Source organism: Aulonocara sp. 'chitande type north' Nkhata Bay, linkage group LG3, assembly GCF_057382095.1.
Source record: "Aulonocara sp. 'chitande type north' Nkhata Bay isolate Kocher_YH1m ecotype deep benthic linkage group LG3, A_spYH_male_GT1.1, whole genome shotgun sequence".
NCBI lineage: Eukaryota > Metazoa > Chordata > Actinopteri > Cichliformes > Cichlidae > Aulonocara > Aulonocara sp. 'chitande type north' Nkhata Bay.
In genome coordinates, this window is record NC_141346.1 from 18,707,721 (window position 1) to 18,734,002 (window position 26,282).

General features: G+C 37.8%; 2 protein-coding genes and 1 long non-coding RNA gene across 3 annotated transcripts; 2 read left to right on the forward strand and 1 right to left on the reverse strand.

Annotated features, from left to right (window-relative positions):
* The first annotated feature begins 455 nt into the window (after nt 1-455).
* On the forward strand, nt 456-14,226 carry LOC147334343 (uncharacterized). Its single transcript, XM_086285911.1, has 9 exons — nt 456-462; nt 1,662-1,943; nt 2,023-2,268; nt 2,355-2,531; nt 2,652-2,732; nt 5,960-6,058; nt 6,904-7,002; nt 11,172-11,264; nt 13,795-14,226. Exons 1-9 carry the CDS (start codon nt 456-458, stop codon nt 13,854-13,856), a joined length of 1,146 nt encoding a protein of 381 aa, XP_086142037.1. The 3' UTR covers nt 13,857-14,226.
* Nucleotides 14,227-20,944: 6,718 nt separating this feature from the next.
* On the forward strand, nt 20,945-22,629 carry LOC147334344 (uncharacterized). The gene is made up of 3 exons (XM_086271930.1): nt 20,945-21,117; nt 21,556-21,897; nt 22,136-22,629. Exons 1-3 carry the CDS (start codon nt 21,045-21,047, stop codon nt 22,321-22,323), a joined length of 603 nt encoding a protein of 200 aa, XP_086128056.1. The 5' UTR covers nt 20,945-21,044; the 3' UTR covers nt 22,324-22,629.
* Nucleotides 22,630-22,738: 109 nt separating this feature from the next.
* LOC147334345 (uncharacterized) lies at nt 22,739-24,756 on the reverse strand. Its single transcript, XR_015128580.1, has 3 exons — nt 24,720-24,756; nt 23,548-23,636; nt 22,739-23,412 (listed from the first exon to the last, which is right to left on the reverse strand). It is a non-coding gene; the product is annotated as an uncharacterized LOC147334345 (long non-coding RNA).
* Between the last annotated feature and the right edge of the window lie 1,526 nt (nt 24,757-26,282).

Genomic DNA, 26,282 nt, shown 5'->3' on the forward strand with positions numbered 1-26,282 from the left:
TGAAAAATATTTATGATGCCACAAACTCCCAGACACACACACACACAAACTACAAGCACTTTTTCTAGGTCCAAGTGCTTTCTGTCTCACATTTGCACATGTTCAAACGCCAGTGACAATGTGTGACAATAGCAAAAGTGGCCATTGGGTGTCGCTGTTCAGATGGTTTTGAAACCTTGACTGACCAATAGAAGAAGAATGTTTGGTCTAGGGGACAGAGGCACTCTCCCGTCCCTAATGACAGAGCAATCATTATTTATTCCCATCTGGCAGACCTGATAGGGGAAAAAAATTAGTGAAGGAGGACAAAGAGAGAGAGAGCGTAAGAGAGAGAGGAAGCAAACGCAGGGGAGGGCTTACATACAGTTAGGGGAAGGGGGCGGGCTTTAGTTGGTGTCATTTAAAAATAAGAAAAAGAAATCCAATTACCGAGAACAGAAATAAAGAACACAACCATGCCAAGTAAGTAATATATATATTTATACATCTTTGTACTCTGATTGTATGCTTTGGTTGGTAACTGAGGGCTGGGTTTGGGATGATGACAGAGAGCAGAGTCTAAACTTTGATTTAGAAGTTGTGGCTTTGTTATGTGTATCCCATGTCACAAGCATAGCAAAGGAAGAAGGTGTAAAATGAACATTAATGGCATCAAATATGAGCTAAAGCCTTACACAAACAGTGGAGCATGAACAATAATTATAGAGAAGAATTTGAATTTAAGTGTTAGAGAGCGCACACGTGTGTGGGTGGGAATAGTTATGACTATTAGTTAATTGTTTAAATTCTGTTGATCTACTGGACAGTTGGCCATGTTGTTTCATAACCAAGAACTGAAGCCAAACCTGAAAATCTTTTATATTACGTTTAGTTTTTGGTTCAGTTTCAGTGACACCAGTTTCTCTATGATCGTGTTCAACAAAAGGCACAGGGGTCCTAAATATCCTAAAACTGCTTGAAATTTGAAAATTTCGATTGTGGATTTTTGAATGCTGATGTTTTAAGATTCAAAGCAAAAATAACTTTAAGACATGAATGATCTAAAAATGTTTGTGCATTATTCTTAAATCAACCAAATGCATTTACAGTCATGGCTCTAATTTGACAAATAAATGTTTTTGACAAATAAAGTGGGATTTCTCCCACTGATAACACTGCGTCCAGATGAACAGAATCAACTTTTTGGGATTGAAAAATAAACGTTTTAATGATTATTGTTTGTTTTTAAATTTTGCCTCAACATGTTCCAGACTTTGACATTAATTTGATGGCTTTAGGAAAAGTATTGCATTAGCTTTTTAGAATAACAGCAATATTTATAGACAGTCCCTCATATTCAGAGGTTTTAAAATGACTGGTCAGTTCCTGTGTTATTCTATTATAAATTAAGCAGATAAGGAGTGGTGGAGGTGGAATCTTCTGGTGCCACCTTCATTACTTCTTGATGCATGCTCAATAAGGTAAGTGAATCCCCACAAGTTGATTCTGCTCATCTGGACGTAGCATTTTCCACCCCAGAAAAACAAAAACAAACAAAAAAACCCCGCAACATCCAGATGAACAGAATCAACTTTTGGGCACCTTCACCAGTATTTCTCCATTGCTCTCTCTTTGGCTTTCTTGGTATCATGGTATTATTTGCTTTATCAACAAGTAATGAGGATTTTTAACCCTCACAGCTCGTCTGACTGTGAGTCCCAGCAGCTCTCAGTTCTTTAAATATGACTTTGTGTCTCTGAGCTGTGAGGAGGACGACAGCTCTGCTGGATGGACTCTGAGGAGAAACACAAGCAAACAACAGAGGACTCAGTGTGGAGATGGGTGGGGAGAAGGTGCTGGTTCTTCTTGTAACATCAGTCACATCTTCACATTGGACAGTGGAGTTTACTGGTGTGAGTCCAGAGAGGGTCCCATCAGTAACATGGTTAACCTGACAGTCACTGGTAAGCTGAGTGTGTGGAGTTAGTGTTGATGAAGCTGTGTGTAAATGGATGAAATGCTGTAGTTTGTCTCTGTGTTGAGGTGGATCAGTGATCCTGCAGAGTCCTGTCCTCCCTGTGATGGAGGGAGATGACGTCACTCTGCTCTGTAAAACAAAGACCACTCCCTCCAACCTCCCAGCTGCTTTCTATAAAGATGGCTCCCTCATCAGGAAGCAGCCTACAGGTCACATGACCATCCAGCATGTTTCCAGGTCTGATGAAGGCCTCTACAAGTGTGACATCAGCGGTCATGGAGAGTCTCCATCCAGCTGGATCACTGTCACAGGTGACACACTCACCTGTCTGTGTTTCTGCAGCTTTCAACATTCACAATGTGACGACAACTTAATGACTGTGTTTGCTTTGTTTTAGACAAACGCACCACCACACCTCCACCTACATCCACACCTCCACCTACATCCACTCTTCCTGCATCCCTTTCTCCTGCTGTTGTCTGCATTTTGTCAGTTTTTGGATCAGTCTGTGTTATGGTCATGCTGGTTGTACTAACTCTACTGGTGAGGCGATTTGTTCACAGAAAGCCTGAAGGTGAGAGGATTTCATATATACGTATATATACGTGTGTGTGTGTGTGTGTGTGTGTGTGTAATTTTGTTTATTTATATGTTGTTTATTTTTTATTTTGGCTCATGTCATCATAACTTGAAGAAGACGACGTCAGAGATGATATCAGATACAGTGAAATCAAAATCTCAAATCCTCATCAACAGCCAATGAGGCGGCGTAAAGGTGTGTGACTGTGTCTCTGTGTGTGTGTTTTCTAACAACATTCAAAAGAAGGAGAAAACTTGTTTTGATGGTTAATGTAAAGTGGCTAAAGTATAATATTATGTTGCACTTTTCAGGAGAAATATCTAAATAAGTGCTTCAGAGGAAAAATACTAAAACATTGAAACAGTAAATTTACCAACAGCACTTTTAAAAAGATGATTTTTAAACTGCAGTTTAAAAGAGACCGCAGATTTCAGGCTTAGAGCGAGAGCACTACAGAATTCGGGGTTATGGGTTTATTCTGGTATATTTTGTTCATAGTGAATAGTGATGTGTCGGTCCCAAATGAAACGATTCTTAGAGTCGGCTCTTTGAAGTGAACAAAGGAGACGTGCTTCTTTTCTTTCTGTCTCTCTCACACTTTTTTTTTTTTTGCTTCACGCTGCACGTGAGTCTTGTGTTTGCACTGAACACAGGGCGGAGAGGCGGTAGTTACACTCCCAGTAGCACAGGAACAGGTAGGAGAGGGAGAAAGAGAGCCAGGGACAACAACGTCACATTAGAAAGTTATAGTATAGGTATAGGTAAAGGTATAGTAATAGTAATCATCCACAACTATTTTCAGTTGTTCAGAAAGTTTATCCATGCTGTGAATCCTACGTATGCAATTCCAAGCAGGAAAACACTCTCCCAAAAAATCATCCCAGACCTATATGACAGAATATGCATCTTCTTGTTGTTTTGCATATTTTAATTTATATTTTATTGTGTTCTGGTTTGAAGTGTTTTGTGTTGTTTCACTTTAAATTTGTTTAAAAGAAAAAAGCTGAAAATTTAAATAGTTAAAAGTTGAAATGTAAATAGTTGGTTTTTGTATTTTATATTTAATTTTTTACATTTTATGTGCAGTGACCGGTCAGAGCGGGCACACTCTGTTTTGTGTAATTCTTTTTAAACCCCTGTAGAACTGCAACCACATAAGCTAGCGCAACAATTTTTTGTTTTGCACATGAAACCGGAGGAGTTGTACTTAGATTTTATGCCATCAGCTTGTCCTAAGTCACGGTTTCCGTCCACATAGGCCTTGCAAAAATTTTGTAAAAAGTATTTGCAGGAACAAAAACATAATATTCCAGAAACACGTTTTGCCAATCTGATCAGCTGTTTGTAACACTTCCTAACTGGAATAGACGTCAGCGCGAACTATCGCGTGTCCGCCATTATCTGCCCGAAACTGGAAGCAACATAATTTATGGGCCATATAAGTTATACTGGTGTTTTTAAAAGTCATGTTTGACTTTATGGTTTTCTGTATCGTTTCTGGGATGCTTAGAACTCAAATCACACTGCTGGAACACACATGTTGTTTTTGTTTTTTTGCAAATTTGCATTATATTAATTTTCCGGTTTTCCTTCAGTATTCAGGAGTGTCTATGAAGACACTCTAAAAAAAAAATTCCAGAGGTGGGAAACTACGTTGTCCAACTTTTTTGTATTTACAGTTTTGAGGGATAAATCTCTGAAATTTCTCTAACTAGAAATTATATGTAAAAAAAAAAATAATAATAATAATAATAATAGCGAAAGGTAAGGAATTTCAGAAAAATTATGCATAGCTATAAAATATAAAATATAGTGTTTGTATTGGTGTTGTACTTTTTTAAATGTAAACTTATCATATTTTACAAAAAAAACTGTATGTGGTGGAGGGAAATGGAGATCAAACATATAATTTACTAAAAATATCCCATGGAGCTGAATTTTTATTTATTAAATTTTTTTGCAGACCTGTGTAATTAAAAGACTCTCTCTCTCTTTGCTCTCTATAGATAATATAGGAAGAAAGCTTTTGTGTGGTGGTAAAATCCTAGGTTATCCTGATCTTAAAAACACATTAAAAACCTTTAGCCTTGGCAAATGTTGAAGACTAGTTTCAGAAAGTCTTATTAGTGAATGCCTTGGAAATGCCTTTAATTTCTGTGACATATGCCTCTAGGTTTAATCTCTTTGATTGAGGGGACACAATAAAGCTCTTCTCTGTAGATGTTATCTTCATCAATAAACCCAAGGCACATCACTCTCCAGGCACTATTCACTTGGGAATAGTATTATATTGTGTTTATATATTTATTTTATTGTATTTGTAGTTTTTAAACATACTATAAGACGTTTTTAGTGCAGTAAAAATCAGACAAGGGCAGCATTAACGAAAAAAGCATCTATTAATAGAAAAAATGGATTATTCAGTGTATTCAGATACACAGCTGTCGTCATTTTTTAGGCACGTAACATTTCTGGACCCAAACCTTCATTTTACAGCTACTTGGTGACGTTTTTTCTGCTGGCTGTGTATTTGTCATCAGTGACATCAGTAGTGGCTCATCCTGCAGCATTCTTTGTTCTTGAGATGCTTTTAAAGAGTTGAGACATACTTCAAGATGACAAACTGATTGTTTTTCAGGTCACAGACAGGAAGGCAGAGATAAGGAGAGGACCTGAGATTACAAAACCAGATCAACACATTGTGTAATAGCAGAGGCCTAATACTAGAGGTGTAACCTCGTAGAGTGTTCTGGTTATTGCAGGGACCAGACTTGTTGTGATGGTTATGGACCATAGATTGCAGAAACTGCACCCTTCCACTACACACATGGTCTATAATTAATATCTTGTGGTTTAATTTCACATTAGCATGCAAATGAAATAATTCACTTTATTTATCTTAGATTAGGTTTGTTTAAGTGATGCAACCAAAACTTAGTCTATAAATGTTCACACTGCTCACCCGCTGAACCGTTCACACAGTTGTTTTTTACATGCTGGACTGCCTGTTTGTCAGCCTGTGGTTAGTCTGTTAACATAACACAGCAGCTCTGTGGTTGTCCAGTTTCCTGTTTCTAATGAAACACCTCAACTGCTCAGGTTTCGCTGCAGGGCAGTAAAAGGGATTTTTAAACTCTGTATAGGTACAATACATTGACAAAAATATTCATTTTCAAAATATTAATTTTATGTATTAAAAAATAAAAATGTACAGTTCTGTTAATCATACCTGCCATCTGTCTTGCACCTCAGATAAGGTGCCTGCAACATCAGCACAAAGCAGCTGTTTCACTGCTAATTTGAATACTGGACACAAAAGCAGTAGCTGAAATGGTTTTGCATCATATTTAAAATATTAAAAGTAGTATAAAAATGACCGTACTGTCTGCAGTGATGTCCTCTGTGTGTGTTTTATTGTGCAGAGACTGATCCAGCTGCAGTCTACTCAGCAGTGAGAACTGAAGACGTCAGTTATGGACAAATCACCATCAAAGAGAAGCAAAGAAAGTCAAAGAAAAGAGGTACAGCTGCTCCTCTTTGTCTTCATCATGGATAAGAATGCGAGGAAGAGTCCAGCAGGTGTTGAGACTCCTGTCTGGATCAGTCTGACACTGTTTACTAATTACTCTTAAGCTAAGCATCTTTATTTAAACAGGGCTGAAGTCATGAAATAATTAACAGGGAAATGCATTAAAGTGCGAGGTCATCACAGTTTTTCCACCCCCAGAAACAAGTGATGCTGACACTTATCCCTTATGAGTTTCACAAAGCTATGTGCATGTATGCTTCAGCTTTATGCAGCTTGTGGTTACTGTACACACATGCACACGTGTGATTTCCACTCTCATCTATAGAACAGAAAGCTCCAGCAACACTTGAAGCACAGACACCAAATTTATTGTCTGTTCAGACTTGGAAGGCCATCACCTTATACTTTTTAATCTCTTCTGTTCATCATGAAAGATGCATAATGTGAAGTTATGGCAGAAGCATAGAAAATCACTATTTGCACCAAAAGTTATGAAATCTGTAAATATCTGCAAAGAAGAAGCGCAGCGCAGTTTTTGCAGTTAGCAGAAATTTTGCACTTAGTGTGATGTACACGCATCCCGTGATTTTAGCATGTTTTCATTAAAACAGTGCTGTGCTCAGTTGTCTGCTTTAAATATAACCTTTAGTATCACTTCTGTTCTCTTCTTTCTTGACAGTGAAAGTGTTATTGACATCTGTGTTATAAGAGTTATTCCTATTTACACAATTTAAAAAAGTAAATAATCTAAATAGTTTTTTGTGTTGTTTCTAATGTAATGGTAAGTGCCAGTATGACTACTGCACTGATGTCTTCTTTGTGTGTTTTATTGTGCAGAGTGTGATCCAGCTGGAGTCTACTCATCAGTGCGAACTGGAGACGTCAGTTATGGACAAATCACCATCAGAGACAAGAAAAACAGATCAAAGACCAGAGGTACAGCTGCTCTTCTTTGTCTCCATCATGGTTCAGAACAAGTGTTTTTGTCCTTCATAAGGACGATATTTGTTGTAAATATTGAGATGCTATTTGATTATCTGTAGTGGATCCTCTCAGCTGTTACTAACATGTTGCAGCCTGTGTTGGAGGATGGTGAGAGGTCAAGCAAGAAATCCTTCTTTATACATACAGGACAGATGTTACGAATTTCTTTTAGGGACACTAGAGGAGATCCTGCCAAAATGAAGACAGTCAGGGATTTTTTGTTGGGATAAATGAGCTGCAGGCTGTATGAGTACCTCTGAAACACCTCTGCTCATATGCATCCAGGCTTGTGTGATACATCCTTGCAACCATTCATGGGGTTTGATAATTTACTGATTGATTTACCATCCATCTGTTTTAAAAGTTGGAGGTTTTGAGAGCTTATTGCAGGGCAAACACAGGAAGACAAACTCAAATTCTCATGTATGACCAAGTTAAAATCAACATCTAATTTAACATGCATGTCAGAGGCCACGTGGCAAAACTAAGTAACAGTTCCCTCTAAGCTGAGCGCGTGAGCAATCGCACACTGCTGACACAGTCTCCACACAGAAAACCAGCGGAATTAAAATAAGTACATGTACTTAATACTTCAATTTCAATTCAGGCTGGATTTTTTTTGTGCGCAGTGCAGATTGTCTGTGTCAGCAGTGTGCGATTGCTCACGCGCTCAGCTTAGAGGGACCACTGGAACATTTAACATGTAAGAACTGTGATGAATTGTCCGTATCATCATATTTAAAGCAACCCTGCTTTAAATATGACATCATTAAGTCCTGATACTGAATCAAACTAACGGTGTCTTAGATGAAATGTTTAAATTAACATAATTTCTCACACAAATTTATCATTTATGTGTTATTGTATAAAAAAGTCTGAGCATTAAATATATTTGATGGCTCTGAGGTGATTCACAATAACAGGTAACTGGAACCTGGATTGTAGCTCCATCAGAATCAGAAAGACCTGAAATATATGACAGAGCAGCATGATGTTGAAGATAAGCACAGGGCATAAACAGGCAGTAAGAGTGAGATAAGAACCTGCAGAGCTGCTCTGTGTTGTTCATATGGATGTGTTCTGATAAAGTTAGAAGTTCTTCTTTTTTTAGCAGAGTATCACAAAAAAAGGTTGGTCTATATGTCTGAGAGTAAGCTTAAGCATTATACTATAGACTATTACAGTTACAATCTTCATAAAAGAAACATTAAGCATTAACACCTGAATTTTAAACATCTATATTTACATATCTATAGCCTCCTCTTTCTGAAATGCTTTTTGAGCCGTGAACTCAGTTAAAGCCTTTCATCAGAAACAGGAAACTGGATGACCACAGAGCTGCAGTAGAGTTTTGTTTAAAAAGTTTTAAAGATTGACTTCTCATCATAGTCCTGATGATAGTGTGTATATGTAGTGATAAAGTATTGGTCTATACAGTACTCTCTGGTAAAATGACACAGGAAAGATGACCACAGGGCCTCTGAAACCTGCTGGCAGTTTCTAAGAAATCTGATCATGATGCTTACTGGGAAATAACTTCTTTTAACACACATCCTGTATACTGACACCACTTTCTATGTTTCACTTCCAGCACTCGTGTCCTGTTAGACACTGTTGCTCATTATGCAATGACGTTACATACCTTTTAATTTTTGTAACCTGGCGCATACAGAAGCACTCAGGTTGAAGACATGAGATTTATTTTTGTTTTCTTCTGGCTCACCTGAAGCACCAGTAGTGCACCAGTGACAGGCCTGTGGTAACGTCATCGTTAGTGCATGCCAGAGATGGGCAGTAACGCGTTACTGTAATCCGATTACTTTTTTCAAGTAACGAGTAAAGTAAGGGATTACTATTGCAAAATCGGTAATTAGATTACCGTTACTTTCCCGTAGGAACGCTGCGTTACTGCGTTACTAAAACCGTGATTTTTTTTGCGAGAATGTCTCATGACAGTGACGTAAGCGAGTGCACCGTTCGTGACAACAGCTGTGTGCAGATCAACAATGGATCACATATCGAGTGCAGGAGAGAGTATGAGCGTGCAGCGTTTAAAGCGTGGAAGTACTGACCTTACTTTGAGTTTGATCCCAAGTGACAAAAACATTAGCGTCCATCATGCGTGGGAAGCAAACTTTTTACCGCGAATAAAACCCCTAAACTTCCAAGCAAGCATCGAGTGCACAACGACGTAATGGGAAACTCACAGAGAAACTCGCGGATTCTTCAACTGACCACGGCACACCTGCACCAGGGTAAACCACCGCCTACCGCAGTCCTGCTTTACAGGTGATAATAGAGCAACAGGACCGCTAGTCTTTGATTTTATTTATTTTCTGCTGTGTTTTACTTGCATCTATTTGAAAGAGTGAGTGTAAACACAAAAAATATTTTATTTTATGTGCTGGAATGTGCAGAAAATAGGTTTAAATGTTAAACTAATTTATTCAAGTCAGAGAATGTTGCATATAATTAAAATTTTGCTTGATACATAAAGTTAAAATATTAAAACTGATAAAACAAGTTAAAAAAAAGAGACTTTTTCATTTGATTACATTCTGTATGATGGATTATGTAGAAAAAGTAGAATTGGGCTGAAAGATCTATCGCTTTATCACCTCTTCAGGTTGTAAATCATGTTTTTAAAAAGTAACTAAGTAACTAAGTAATTAATTACTTTTGAAAATAAGTAATCGGTAAAGTAACGGGATTACTTTTTGGGGGAAGTAATCAGTAATTAGTTACTGATTACTTTTTTCAAGTAACTTGACCAACACTGGTGCATGCAACAACAAATATGGTGACTATAAAGTAGAGTTAATAGATTATTGATCCTTATGCAGCCAGAAGACCACAGATTCTAAAGTCTGAAGATAAACTGATAGAACTGAATGCATTTACTTTTTTCTAGCACAACTTTTTTAAAAGAAGAATTTCTTGCCAACTGTTGTTTTCACGTGGACACATTTTAATCACATTCAAAGTGACATCACAATGACGTGAATGTTTCTAGCTCTAGGTTTGAGTCTTGGGTCACCTTTCAGCCTGGACATTAAGCTTAGCACCAGGACTTTTTCTTAATTAGAAATCCGAGGGCTAAATTTGGTCTGTTTTTATTCTTCATCTGGTCATATGATGGTTATTTGCGCCCATCAGGGAATCACAACTTGAGCTTTTACTGAGAAATATTTAACTCTCATCAGGCTCATCAGGTCAGTATCAGCAGAGGTTTATAGTGAAACCATTGTGAGACGTTACCTGTGATGAGGCACATGATCAATAGTGGGTCAGTGGGACAACTCCCACTAGGGATTAAATACTTGGGACTCTCCACAATTTGACTTTAGAACTGAAGAAGAAGAGACGTGAAATGTGAAGAAACGTGATGAAGTCCAGTCGCTTTCTTTCCGAGTTCCTATACAGACACAGAACCACACAGATGGTGTTTTTGGAGCTGTAAGAATTTGGACTGTTTTAACTGGGAACTGAAGGAGCGTTGAATGGGCTAATTGTGTATTTTATCATTTTAACAAGTGTTTACAACATAACATGGAACAAAAACAAAGCCTTAATTACAACCTTAAAAAAATTGTAGACCCTGAACAACCAAGACATCAACAATATAGAATTATGTTTCTTATATAGTTTTTGTAGGAGCAACTTCTTGAGCCACACTTCTTTTTTAACATTTCATATGCAAGGAGATAGAAAATAAGAAGTGATTTTCTTGTAATGCATTAAAGTCTTGAGCAATAGTTCTCCAGGATCTCTGAAGACTTAAAGTTTTGTTTTGCACACTGGCTGCTTTTTCACTCATTTTCATCTTTCATCTTTCTAGTTTCCATTTTCAGAGGTACATTTCTCTTTTTGTTAATTTCTTAAGCCACTTAACAATCATTGAAGTACAAAAAAATCACCTAACTTAAGAAATGAACCAGTGTTGTGTTTACACATAAAAGAAACCAAAGCAAAACTATTTTTTTCTAAAAAGCACACAAACACACAGCTTGTGTCCCATTGCAGACAAGAAAAAGAAGGAAGACCAACTTTCTTAAATGTCCAGTGAGATTTATTATGCAATCATCTATATTTATCTATATGTTTATTTTGGTTCATTTCAGCCAGTGGAGGGAAATCTGGAGGTGATGACATCACATACAGTGACCTCAAAATATTACATCATCACCAGCAGCAGCCAACCAACCAGAGCAGAGGTATTGTTTTGTGTGGAAGGTCGAGTCAATAAAAAAAATCAATAAAAACTGAAGTTAAAGTGATCTCTCTGCTTTCAGCTCAGACAAGCTTCTCATGTATTTGCATCCATCCTTGACATTAATGCCATCTTATGCTATCAACAATTGCTTGTTGTCAAGTTTGCCTCCCATAGAGACTGTAGCATCTTCATTTCACAGGCGTTACTGTTAACAGTGGCTGGAGCTAAGATGCCAGCTGCTTTTACTGATTGTTTGCACATTGTGGATAAGCCTCTAGTCTTTGGGGGGAGATTATCATGCTAGACAAGCTTCCTCTGGATCTACTTTCACTTGTCCTGAGATCAGCTGCAAGTCTTGCTTTGTGTGGAAACACAGCTAGGATCAGCAAAAAGAGGAGTTTCTATGTTTATCACAGATATTCTTTTTTTGAAAAACTGAAGGGGAACATTAATCTCTAGAATCTCTAGAAATTTTTAAGGGCAGGGACTTAAACATTTAAGGAATCATTTCCCTTCTACACTAAAAGTGACATTGTGTGGTTGTTACATTTACAAGAGACAAACATGTAACTTGAACACAATGACTTTATGTTTCTATGGTGAACGTAATTAAATCATGTAGGATCTGCTTTCAACAACTTAAAACTAGTTAAATTTATTCATGTATAGCAACAGTGCGTAACTGCCTGGATTTGCGATATCACAATATCACATGCAATTTCAAACACAGAAGACAGAACATACACACACCACATGTATGCTATCTCCATTTATTGTGGCTTAACCTGTCAAGGACAGAAAAGTAAAGAAAATTCGGTATCAATCAGCTTTCCCACTTTTTTTTTAGTTTGGATTGACAGTTTGATGGTGCAGTGTTTAGCACTGTTGCCTCAAAGCTAGAAGATCCCAAGCTCAAATCCATCATCAGGCAAGGCCATTTCTGTGTGGAGTTTAAATAAACATTAAAAAAATCATTGAGTGAATTTCCACGCGGTTAAATTGCTTTATTTGAGCATTATGCAATTCTTTTATTCCAACTTTATGAACCAACTTCATTAACTCATGATGAGTGAACTTGTTTACTGCAGTTGAGTCCAACTGAATTCAGTTGAGTTGACCCAGCCCGTGCAAATTGTGTTAGTCCAATAAAAGTACTTAATAGAAAGACATTTATTAATGTGGAAATCCTTCCCATGATTATTCTAACTTCATTTAAAGAGTCTCGATGCATGCTCAATCATGCAGATAAGTAAAAAGAGTTTAAAGAGTTATTCTTTGGAGTGATCAACAAAGTCAAATTCTGGTTGACATAAAATTGTCATGTGCGTCTTTTTTTCCTCCAGTTTAATGGATTTAGGACACAGCTGTCATCTGTCCATCTGTACATCAGGGTTGCAGGAGGCAGGAGTCTATTCCAGCTGTCGTAGGGCCAGAGACACCCTGGTCACCAGTCTATCGCAGAGAGACAGACAACCTTTCACACTCACACATGTGGGCATCTTAGAATCATTAACCTAATCCCACTAACTTGCATGTACCCATGGAGACACAAAGTCCACACAGAAATGGCCTTGTCTGTTTTGCTGTACGCCAGGGACGACAAGGTTGCTTCTCTGCAACTTTGAGCAGGGGAATGGGTCCTTACTGTCGTCTATTCAAACATGCTGATTGACTGTTCAGAGTATCCGATACAGTGTATATATTTTGTGACAAAGTTGAGTCCGTTTGGCATTTCGCGGTAAAATGTGTGTTCTTCTTTTAATATTAATCACAAATGACCAGATATAATGGGCGGGTCCTTGTTCTTACTCAGTTAAACTATATCATGGACGTCTGGGTGCTGAACTTTATCGTAACACCCGGGCAAACAGCTGAAAGAATTTGGCCCCAGGAATCAGTGTTTAATACTACAAATGATACAGTTTATTATAGTGATTGAATCCCTTTTTGTAGGTCATGGGCAAATTACTTTGCCAAAGGATAATGTTGAAGTTTGGATTTATGCTCATATTTAATGATTTATGAGTCCCATGTTAACGTTCAGTGTAAGCACAGGATGTGGTTTGAACTTAGTGAAGAATTTAAGGGAGGTGAAACTGTAAAAGTTCAGGCAGTCAGGAAGGAAACCACTGCCTGGTTGTTTTGCACTCTTTGGTCAGTTGCAGCCTTTTTGTTGTTATCCACAGAATCCACGTATTTGAGCCGCCTGCTGGAAGTTCAGATTTAGTCTTTCTCTGAGTTTGAATAGAACACCTAATAAAAAGATTACCTATATATGTGAATATGTTTCCAATTTGGATCCTCCAACTTAAATTTTCGTGGCGCTCATCAGTATGTTTTTTTGAAACAGGGAGGCTCTGAGTCGCACTTCCTGGTTGGTCTATTTCACATTATTTGTGACAGTTTGGCTCCAAGACTATTAATGTGAAAATGTGGCACCACTGATGTTGACTTTTTTTAAATAAATGAGTGAGTTATTTTAACTGTGACTGGTCTCATATTGTTTGAACTGTGTGTTCTTGTGTTTTCAGAGCTTCCATCAAATCCAAATGTTGTCTATTCCTCACTGAAGAAATCTGCAAGTCCAACCTAACAACCAGCTGCTGGTCCACACAGGCCGTCAGACCAGAGGGCTTTCGTTATAAAACAGATGTGTATGTATTCTGTTTGATCTCTTCATTAAATGCACTCACAGAACTGCAGACGGACAAAGAAAAACTGAATGTGGTGATGAGACGTTTTTGTAAAGAAGCTCAAAAAAAAGTATTTTTGTCACACTGCCTCTCTATGTCTGCAAGGCCAAAACAGAAACATTATACTGTATGTATATGCTATGCATTATATAGTCTATAACTGATAAATAAACATAATGCAATGTATTTAAAATAATCAGTAACTTGTGGGACCCTGCTGTCGTCTCCACAGCAGAAACCTTTTTCTTTGTGCAGGATCAATAAACTTTGGTCGGACTTGTTGTTCTTCTCGTGTGGTTCTGTGGGTTTCATGAAGCTCTCTGATGGAAAACATGAGTTGCTGTGGCTAACCCATGCACGTCTCCACAGAGCAGATAGAAAACAACAAATATCAATAAAACCACAACCTCAGACTGAGAGCAGCACTAACATCACTCAGTGGCTGGAAACTTCACACAAAAGCTTGAGAAGCTCGTATGTGTCTGTGTACAGTAAGTTTAGATTCAAGGAAATGAAATATGTGAGACTTTAGATGCTGTTTGAAATAAATACGTCTCCATCAACAGATATTTTTCAGATGCATCTTAGTTACTGTGTTGTTGATATGTGTGGTTGTGCTTGCACAGGACACATAGTGACGACATCTGTCCTCATTCAGTGTGATGATGATGATCTCGGTATCGATTCAGTCAAAATCGGGGTCAGATTATGCGGCCATAACAAATGCACACTAACATGAATCATGTGTTTCTGAAAGAGAATAACTTCTACTGATATTTATTTATTTTGAATTTCTGCAATACCAAATACCACTGGGACCCGTCATATGACACATTTTTATTATCAAAAAGGTGAAGTAAACCATTCATTCATAATTTAGAATAATCTGGAATGAATCAGGAGAGAAAATCTAAGATTAGCACTGGTTCAGGTGGAAAAGTGAGACTTGCATTTAGCAGCAGTCTGTGTGAAAGTTTTCTTGCATCGCTTGTTGTTGCTTTTTTGTTTGCTTCATTTTTCAAAGCAGCGCCTCGAGTTTGTGTTAGAGTGATTTTTATACAGTGTCTCTCTGGTTTCCTTCAATCCATGCTTACACGCTCCTCAGTAAAAACATGAATTTAACTTTGTTCTCAGAGAGGTAGGAAGAGGTTTGAGCTCTACATGTTTATTATTATAGGTATGAGGATGAGTGTCATCTGTTCAAACCCAAATAATTATCTGTCTGTAGATGTGATCACGTCAGTTTTGTGCCTAAACTGTCCCCACGGTCTTTCCGGCCACTTTAATTATATACAATCAATAACTGGTCAGTTTACAGCTGACTGTATGTAGCTGATTCCAGCAGCATCCACAGACAGTAAAAAGCACCAACAACAGCTTAAAGCACAGTCTGGTGCTGCCATCTAGTGACACTGAAGAGCTCCAACCACTGATTTTAGGATCTTTCTGAGTCACTTTAACTGCCTCGTGTAATTTCGACTTCTTTTTATCTATGTTTAAAAAACTTATATTACACAGACAGACACATCTATACTACAATCATTATAATATGATGGTATGGACATTATAGCGTGACTCATTTTAATCTGACATTTCATTCTTTGCTCAACTAGACTGTGAAAAGCACAGATGTTTACAGCATCTGTATAAGATATTTGTATAAGTCAAATAGATGCTGCCACTCACAGTGTCCTATATAATGTTAATGCAAAGTTTCTTTAAGACCAGCCCACTCACCTTAGGGAACATACAGACATACGTGCATGTCGATGCTGCAGAAAATTCTTCATCTATGTTTCATGTGATGATCAGCTTTTCTGCTCCAACTGAGCATTCAAAGCCCCTTTTGGCATATTTGGCATGCAGACTGGAATCGAACCACCGACCTCCATGATTAGCAGTTGACTTTGCTCTACCAGGTCTGGATTGGTTTCAAATTTGCAGTGATGCACATTTAGGTCAATGTTACTGGCCACTTTATTGGGTACACCCCTTCAACTGCATGTTACTAGAAATATTTAATCAGCCAATCACATGGCAGCAAGTCAATGTATTTAGACATGTAGCAGCTTCTTCTCATGCTTTGTGGACTCCTCAGTACTCAGTCTGAGTGAATTTTAACCTGAGTGTTTGTGAAACTTTTTTCCTCTGTTGGACTTAAGGTGTCGGTCACTGTTTACACTGACCTCAGTGTATTTTAAGTTCTTTTGTGGTTTCAGAAAAGCATTGTTTTAACTCTACTTTGACAATGGTGGGAACTAAACAAAACCTTTGTAATTCAATACTTTGTGTTCTTGTGCAACATTTTTATTATTGAAAAAATCGCTATAACATCAACAGACGAACAAATTACCAACTACTGACCAAAACATGGTCTTGTGCTGCCAGTGTAGTGACACTGAAGTGCTGACAACTAAATGAGTCGACTGCAGTTCTCATTAGAAGTTGGACTCTGACAGAAGAGTAAACAGTAAACAAGTATTAGAATATAAAGCTATTACAGTTACTTTCAACAAAAAGAACATCGTGGGGGTGAAAAGCCTTATTTTTATCATAAACACATGTCTAACATTTGCACCAAACCTTGAAAATCCAGTGCAGCACTTTAGCGATGTTTCAGATCCACATCATCAAATGTGCTGAAGCTGTGCGATGCTATCATCTCTATACGGACCTCTGAGTAATATTTCCAGCACCTTGTTGAGTCCATGCCATGAGGGATTATGTCAGTTCTGAAAGCAAAAAGACGGTTCAATCCAGGACTAACAAAGTGTACCTAAAAATGTGGCCAATGAGTGTATGCACTGTGTAGAAAGACATCAGTCATAGGGCCAGTAGGTGGCAGCAGAGGAGCTTCAGAATGCTCAACAAATGGTGGTTTTCATCTGACCTTTGACCTGTCTGTTGATAATAATGATAACTGTTAATAATAATTTAAAAACTGTCTCACTGTCAACAGCAGATGAGTCTGTTTCTTTTGCATTTTTAGTTCCTGATCCAAAGAGATGAATTGGCTCAGACTGATGATCCAACAGTTTTATTCATGTCCTTTATTCTTTTAATTACGATTACATTTGTGGAGCTTTTAGTTTGTTTAATTTTGGCTTTGCTCATCTCTGCTATCTGTTCTGAGGCGAGGATGATGAGGCATTCGCTCCTCAGGTGGTAGAAGTTTATAAACTGCCCTCCACAAAGACGCTGAAGACCAAAGGCCTGTAGTATGAAGCAGAATTTTGTCTTATGCAGGTAACTTCAGGATTAACCCTGGATTTTTCTGTACTGAATGTTGGTTCACTTTACTCACCTAACCTAACCTTTTCCACAGCAGGTGGTAAAATCAAAACAAACAGAAGGCGAGAAAGAGAAAGAGAGAGAACACACCTCGGCAGAAAGTCAGTGAAAACGGGGTCCATGACAGAAGCTGGAGTCTTTTGGGTGTTTGTTTTTTCATAATGACTTGTTAACAGTGACCAGAGAGAGATTGACAGAGATAGACAGACAGACATGTCACCAGTTGCTACTGACAACTGTTCTCTAATTCTTGACTGATGGATGTTCATCTTTTTAGAAAAATAAAGTGAAATAATCTCAATAGTTTGTTGGAACTTTTTAAATAATACACTTACCATTCATGGCAGCGTACTGTTACATGCATACATACAGAGATATAATCATTAAAATATAAGAATGGTCCCTGATGAGTTTGTGACATTTTGTTTTGATTCAGGCATGATATCATCATGTTTCTCAAAAAAATAAATATTCAGATGTCAGTTTCTTTAATTTGTGCTGGCCAGACATTGAACTTTGTAAAGATTTGCATATGTGAATTTACATCTGTTTATGATTCATGTACAAGAAATCAGGCACCAGGTGTATTGAGTCACTCAGGTATTCTCCACTTTGCTCATATGGGGTTATCCCATTAGAGTCAGAGTCACGATTGAAGACTGAAGATTTATTTTTTTGTCATTATGTTGCTAGAACATAATAAAAATTGCAGTGTTGCTCTCAGTGAAAAAGAAAATGCAGAAAAAGATAAATAAATGAATAAAAAGACTTAAAAAAAGATAAATGCTTAGCATTCTTTAGAGTACAGTAACAGGATGTGAGTGTACGCACAGGGGGCCAATGGGTCTATGTGACGGTGTTTCCACAGGAGCAGAGGGAAGGGTGGGTGGACAGATGGCTTTCACAGATCTTGGGAAAAAGCTGTCCATCAGCTGGCTGCTGGTGGTCTTTATGAATCACTGTGATTCACCGTGTTAGGTAATGTCTTTGTTTCCATGATGAGTAACACGATACAGACTCTTGCATACAGTTTTACACTTATTGTTCCATATTTATCGATGTGATCATAAAATAGGACACTGTGGACTTTATGTCAAATTTAAATAATAAAACTGAACTGAATATTAAAACCTGCTCTGACACCGTCACACTACTGACTAGTGTTTTGTGTCACCTCTCACATCTGTACCATATGAAGTGAAGGTAAGGGGAGGCAGTTACACTCCCACTAAAAGTCCATTTAAACATCTGTATTGTGAAGTGTTTACAAAGTGTTTTCTTTATGTTATGTAATGTCTGTGAAGTCTTACGTCTCTAATCAGAGCAGCTCTGCTCTCCCCCAGACTCTGTGATACAGAGATAAGCATGAAAGTTGTATTGATCACAGCTTTTACACATGTACATCTCTTATAGAGACAGGTTAGACATAAACTTGATGGTAGCTTTATACAGGTTATGTCACTTCACCTTGAATCACATCAGAGAAACCTGGCAGATAAACTGCACTTCAGTCATACAAAAAATATGTTCACTGTGTGTGTGTGTGTGTGTGTGTGTCAGAGGTAATGAATGCTTGTGTTTTTCTTTACATTTGCCCCTGGTATCTTTGTGACACTCGCCCTGTCAATCAACATTCTTCGGTTGTTAAACACAAGTTAAGATAATATTCCATAAATGTTAGGCATCAATGGCATCTCTACTTTCATAACTTGTTATTAATAACCAATGAAATGCTTTGGATGCCACTCAGTCTGGTTTTCCTGCCACATTGTTTGATGATTGTGAAGAATGTCTTTAATCTTTTGGGCAGTAGCAGATCACAGAACAAGCCTGGAAGTGGAACCCGTCAGTTTATCCAAGTGTCTCAGCAAACCAACTTTCATCCAGATCTCCACAACTTGCCATTACTCCTCCTTAAGGAGATTATACTCATCACCTCCTGGCTCCTCTAAAAGATCATCTGAATGCATGCCAGTGTCTTCCTTTTGCTTAAATAAAACCCCGCTCTACATACCACTGTTTCAGACCATTTCAATCTTCTATTCATCTTCTACTGTATTCACACTAGCTCCTAAACTTTGGAAAAGCCTCCATCGGCCTGTCAGGTTGACTGGACCTTTGATTCTTTTTAAATCACTACTGAAAACTCAGTTGTATAAGTTAGCTTTTCTTAAATCTTTTGGTCATTATTCCAACAACTTATTTTGTGAATCCGGTACATAAATAAATAAATATCAGGCAAGCATGTGCTCACCTCATAAATGAAGGGTAAGTCAAAGTGTAGTATGTTCTGTAACTGTAAACTCTTGTTCATGGAGAACAGTAATGGTGGTTTTAACTTTCTTAGTGCAAACAGAGTGAACAGGGAAGTGGGTTGTGTGCGCCCATGTTACGCTGACGCTCCATCACAGTGTGACGCTGTTACTGCCAATGTTCTTTTAAATTTCACAGAGTTGAGAGAAAGTGATGTTTTTCTTTGCTACAAGCAACAAATCAAACTTGAATCCTTTTATCACCGAAAGTTAAAAGCAAATAAAGACATTATGTGATCATTTTCGAACTGAGTTTTATTGTTTTTTATCTTGAGGTTTACAGCAAAAATATTATAAACATTCGCATACTTTAAACACACAAAGTTTCACATCAAACATTCAGACTGCATTAAGCCGATCACAAAGACCTCCAGACTTTGTTTTAAACAAATTTAAAAATTATAAAAATAATATTGTCTGCAGATACTAATTTCATTTATAATAAAATCAATAGTTATTCCAGTACAAGGATAGGAGTTGGTAGGAAGGAGTATTAGGGACACATTAAGAAAAAAATAATATTTTTGACCATTTTGAGAATAAAGTCGAAATTTCGAGAGAAAAAAAAAGTCAAAACATGTTTCAAGATAAACTGCCACGGTTGATACATCATCTGAGTTAGCGAATTCAGGTGTGTTTAATTTATTAATTAATTTATCTTTTAACACATAAACACAGTTTGGTGATCTGGACGTTATAAATTTCTGCACCCTCTGGTCAGACATGACACACACAAACTCGGAAGAGTGGACTTGTACAAAAACGGACCGATGCAAAGTTATCGATGATTAACACTCGTGCAATAAATTAGATGTACGTTGTACAAAACGGCTGGTCAGTTTGTTTGTTTCAACTCATCTAAACATGGAATTTGGGTACAGCGAGGCAGTTTGTCTTATAACAACAACGTAATTTGCACACTCGAATTTTTATTTCGACTTTACTTTCAAAATTATCAATAATATGTTTTTTTTCTTAATGTGACCCTAATACTACGCAGGATGGTGAGGTTATATGGTCAGTGAGGTCAGATGAAAAAAAATCGTACTCCAGTGAAAAAAAGAAAGAAAAGAAAACCAACAACAAATAACAAAAAAAATAAAACAAACAAACTTAAACTGTACAATGTATTAAGAAACACACACACACACACAACGGCAATACAACTAGAAAACCGGTGTCCGAAAATGGGGAAAATCCGTGTGAACCCACAACCAGCCCAATATGATTTTAATTACTCTAAAACAAACACTGAAATTATTATAAAAATCTAGTCAAGACTCAGGAGTCCACAGACCATTTGTAAAAAGCTGAACCTGAACGGAAAGGGCTGTAAAGCGCGTGAGCTTACCGTCAGAGGCTAAAGCCAAACTGAAAAACGAGCCGACGGGGGCACCAAGAAAACCGACTTGAAATGAAAATGTCACCATGCGTTCAGTACAAAATGATTGCCCGGACACATCTCTTGGTCTGTGTCCTTAGAAAATGGCTACGATTGCGCATGCGTCGCTCTTCGGGGGCGTGGTCTCCGTCTTCTTGCTGGTTTCTGCTGCTGTAGGTGAGATTGACACTGGCACACATTCAAAACTGATTTTATACCCATTTAGCATGAGAGATTTTACACGTGTTTCTATAATGCTTAACTTAAAAAAGTTTTAGTGGTTATAAACTCTGGATGTTCAGACCCTAGACAACAGATTATTTTTGCCCTTCATTTGTATTATTTTAAATAACCGATGTGTTACTGGACTATTCATTGAAAATATGCTATCAGTTACCATAACAACTGTTTGAAAGGCTTGGGGCTACTTAATATTTTGTTGTGTTTCAGTCTTTATGTACTACCATGATAAACAAATCTCCACTGAAACCTCCTCAGTATTATTTTGGCCAACATTAATTTACTTACCAAACATCATACTGTTATGTAAATTTGGAAATTTTTTTGCATTTTGACCTTTGTAACTTCTCTGCTCTGTGTTGTTTCCTCTTTCAGATCAGAAACACATAACAGCTAAATCTGGACAAAAGAACGTCACTCTGACATGTCGAGTCCCAGACATCAGCTTCACAGCTGTACAATGGAGCAGAACTGATCTGAATGAAGAATATGTCCTTTTATACCGGGATGAGCACTTTGAGCCATTCAGGCAGCATCCATCTTTTAAGAGCCGGGTGGATCTGCAGGACAGACAGATGAAAGATGGAGACGTGTCTCTGATTCTGAAAAATGTGACGATTAATGACGCTGAAACATACGAGTGTCGTGTCTTCATGGAGGAAACGCAATCATGGTTGTACAGCGGCAACATCACACTGACTGTTGTTGATCCTCCAGGTGAGTGAGTAGAGTTGAGTGTGTGTGTGATCAGAGGTGAAGCTGCTTCCTGGTTGTTGATGTTTGTTTCTAAAGATGTTGTTGATGAGACTTTGTAGAAAGCAGCTGGTCTGAGTGATGTGATCAGAGTGCAGTAGATAATGTCTGACAGCAGTTTGAAGAGGAAATGGATTCTGTTCTGTTCTTCACTCATCACCTACCTGACAGCTGACACCTCACACCTGTTTCTCACCTGCAGGTCAGACAGGAGGACACACAGAGGATGGAGGGAAGGAGGATGGAGGAGAGAAGATTGGATCTGTTGGACCTGCAGCTGCTGTGACAATTCCTGCTGTGCTTTTTGTTATTGTTGTTTTTATCTATAGTCAATATAAACAACACAGTCGAGGTCCACACCAGCCTCCAGCTGAACTGCAAGACGTTTGAAATGTCTACACTCTAAGAAATAAAATGTTGCATTTACTCCACCCAGTTATGTCAACCGGTTCCACATAACTGGGTTAGTGAAATCTAAAATGTATGACACATTTAATTTGAACAACAAATTTTAAGTACATCTGATAAATTGACTAACCCTAAACGAGCTCTACTGAAACTATAGGATTAAATTACTTACTCTATTTAAAGTAAATTGAATAAATCAAACAATTTTATTCAGTTAACCCAACTTTAATAACACTTGGTGTAAAATGTGCTGAAGCAAACTTTGAGCTGTTCAAAATTCTAGATCAATGCCTTTTTCCTAAACAAAAATATCTTCACATGTATCCAAGTGCATATTAAGTTCAGGAAGACATAATACAGAATGTTAAAATCAAGTTATTAAAACTGGAAAGTGTTGTGATTCCAACATTTTTAACATTAACATGACTTAATTTAAACTTGCTTCAGGTACAATGGAAAACTCACAATACAGTCCTATAAACAACAAGTAGAAATGATTTTAGTGGCATTTTTGTCCATATTTAAAAAAAACTTTTTTTTTTTCAAAACTTAAAATGAAGTCCAAACTTAGGAGCAGTCTTGTTCAATGCAGCTGGATGGTGGTAAAAGTTCAACATGAACAAAGCATGCCAAAAAGTATGAGGCCTTGCAGAAGTTCTTGCGGAATTCAAACTGAACAGTTTATAAAGTGCAAGGAGATGGGTTTGAGAATCTTGTAACCAGTTCAGTGTCCTCTATAGTTCAGTGCAGGCTGTTTCACTCAAGCAGTTTGTTTTTCAGAACTTGCACCTTCATGGATAGGTTGTTCCCATCCAACTCCATCAGCACCTTCTGAAGAAATTCAAATATGTATTTCAGGTGCTTTGGGTACCTCAGATTTAGACTGTAGATTAGTCCAAGCAGGAGGGCACACCCCTTTGCCACATCACTAAGAGCTTTCAGCACAGTGTATCCTTCTATGATGACACAAATGTCCTCAGGTGTATCTGCAGAGTCTGCTCCTTCATGTCTGACAACACAGACTCCTAAAGTCAGCTGCTCCGTTTCTCTTCTTGCACTAAGATCCACATCCTTAAAATGAAAACAACGGGGGAAAAAGCTAATTGCATATAGATACATATGAACAAATGAGCCCATCTTCAATTTACTATCCCAAATTAAAAAAAAACAAACAAACAAACTGATCTTTCCCCTTTTCTAACTTACCAAGAATTCCTTGAACAGGTCATCTGGCTTTTTATTTAAGTAGACACAGTTTTTGGGACGCATTCCTGTCGAACATCAATGCTGATATTCTGGTGGAGATAAGAACTCAATGTGAGACAAGATTTTGGTTCTTTTCCACCTCTTCTCAAACCAAAGTCAAAAATATTAACAGATGAGTGATTAGCGATGAGTAATTAAACAATGTATACACATCTTACATTAGTGACATTCAGTGAGGTTAATGATTGGTTAGGCACTGACTCTTCTGAGTCAGATCAACAAATATATGAACAAGAAACTAGAAGCTTTTCAATTTTGACAATACATGAAAGCTTTCACTTTTGCTTTAATCAATTCTAGACTGTTCAACAATATAATTATTAATTGTACCCCTAAAAATGTTAAAATGAAATAGAAGATTAGAACTCGGCAATATGGATTCAAAATCCTATCACAATATTTTCTGGTATTTATTACGATAACAAGAGTTACAATAAAAGATAACAGTAACCACAATCACATCTGAGGCACTTTTGTTGCATCTACTGACAGACAGAACTAGCTGACCAACATAAAATGAAGGGGGAACACACAAATTGTCACTTTGATAATCAATGGAACTGATACAAGGAGTTAAATAAATTACATATAGCTATATTACACATAATGCTGCATTTTAATGACACAAGATAAATGCATGTCTTACACTTTAATCACTGATATTAACACTAAACCAGATATCAACACGGGGTAGAATTCCTTCAAACAATGTAGCAACTTATTTGATGCATGTTTCTAAAATACACTATACATATATTTCATTCTTCAAACGGATCGGATCGCTGGCGCTCCTGGTGCTCATTACTGACACCAGGGAGCATGCGCGGTAGATGTTGGGAGTAATTTTAAAGCTGCAGTTCTTAGTAGGCAAGTTGCAGCTTAACATGAATCGTAAAACATTTTGGGAAATTACACCGAAGTGGGCCCGATAATATTTGTTAAATGCCTGACTACTAACACCTGTGAGAGGCATACAAGCTAGAATGCTAAAAAAAATTACCAGACATCATTTGTTTTAAAATAAAACATACAGAAGTACTCCCGAAAATGTCGGATGTTTATCATTTAGTACACATTAACCAAATTTGTCATCCTTAAATGGTTGTACTTACCAAATAATCCTCAAATGGCAATGGATTTTATCCAGGCTTCTGAGCATGATGGCGGTTGTTCAAACTTCCACACTGCACATGTGCAAACTGAGAAGTACTGAGAGCCTGTTAGGACAATCCTCTTCAAATTAAAGTGCTGTTCATTTTAAATGAACTTTTTACGTTGGATTTAATGTACTGCATTTTGTTGTATTGAAATATTGTGTTATTAATTAAAATCAAAACAATATCCTTGTGTTTAGAGTTAAAAATCAATTGGTGACATTAATTTTAACATAAAACGTTTACATAATGCTAGCAACATCAGTGTATCATTTCTTAGCTTTTTCCAGCCTAACCACGAGTCTCCTGTTACTGCTCCAACTTCTTAGTGCTGACATTCAGCACATGGAAATTTGATGAAAATGAGCCTTTGAATTTATCTGCTTGTAAGTAATCCTAGTATTGTAAAACAACCTATCCCCACAAGCTGCGTGACTTTGGACAGTGGGAGAAAGCTGGAGTACCCGGAGGGAACCCACGCAAACACGGGGAGAACATGCAAACTCCACACAGAAAGACCCCGACCTGATGGTGGAATTGAACTCAGGACCTTCTTGCTGTGCAGCAACAGTGTGAACCACCGTGCAACTGTGCTGTGTGGATAGGTTAATTCATTAATCCAAATTGCCCATAGGTGTGAATGCGGGAGTGAATGTGAGCGTGAATGGTCGTCTGTCTCTGTGTGTTAGCCCTGCAACAGACTGGCGAACTGTCCAGGGTGTACCCCGCCTCTCGCCCTTTGACAGCTAGGATAGGCTCCAGCAACCCCCACAACCCTGAGAAGGATAAGCGGAAGCGAATGGATGGATTAATGGATTGTAAAACAAAAATAAATCTTGTAAAAGCATTACTGTTTCTGTTTGGGTTCTTTTCTTTAAAAATAAATGTGAAAAAAATGGCAGTGATCATGATCATGTAGGTCTAATCTCACTGGAAACCACCTGAAATCAGCTCCAGGCAACACCAGGTGAGAACGACAGAAAGAGAAGCTGCAGCACTAGAGGTGATTTCTTATTCCTTAAGACATATTTAAGAGTTTTTCCTCCCCTCTGTCACCAAAGTGCCTACCCATACGAGGTCGTCCCAGTTTTCTGCATAATAGGGTTTAATCTGGAATCTAACCTGCTCCCGGGGAGGTTAGATTCCAGCATAATGATAAACCACCATTCACCATTCGGGTTAACCCTGATCTTACTTGGGTAAAAAAAAATTCTACTTTATCAGAAGTACCTGAAGGTGCTTCAGCTGTGATAAGCTGAAAAGCACCTGGACAGGCCACCAGTCTGTTGCAGGACCAACACACATTCACGCTTAAAGCCAATTAGGAATCACTGGTTAAGCAAACAGGCCTGTATCTGGACTGTGGGAGGAAACCAGTCCATAGAGGTACAGGGAGAGCATGCACACTCCACACTGAAAGACCTGAAGTAGATTCAAAGGTGTACAGTAGTTCCACGTTATTTTAAAGCACATTAAACTATATTTAGCTTTTATTAATGACAATATTTGAAAAAACAACAA

What these genes read in the sequence shown, in the direction of transcription:
- LOC147334343 (XM_086285911.1), top strand. An exon ending in GGTTAACCTGACAGTCACTG is followed by an intron (nt 1,944 to 2,022) that starts GTAAGCTGAGTG and finishes CTCTGTGTTGAG; the next exon opens with GTGGATCAGTGATCCTGCAG. An exon ending in CAGCTGGATCACTGTCACAG is followed by an intron (nt 2,269 to 2,354) that starts GTGACACACTCA and finishes GCTTTGTTTTAG; the next exon opens with ACAAACGCACCACCACACCT.
- LOC147334344 (XM_086271930.1), top strand. Translation starts at nt 21,045, where the DNA reads ATGGCTACGATTGCGCATGCGTCGCTCTTCGGGGGCGTGGTCTCCGTC. An exon ending in GCTGGTTTCTGCTGCTGTAG is followed by an intron (nt 21,118 to 21,555) that starts GTGAGATTGACA and finishes TTCCTCTTTCAG; the next exon opens with ATCAGAAACACATAACAGCT. An exon ending in GACTGTTGTTGATCCTCCAG is followed by an intron (nt 21,898 to 22,135) that starts GTGAGTGAGTAG and finishes TCTCACCTGCAG; the next exon opens with GTCAGACAGGAGGACACACA.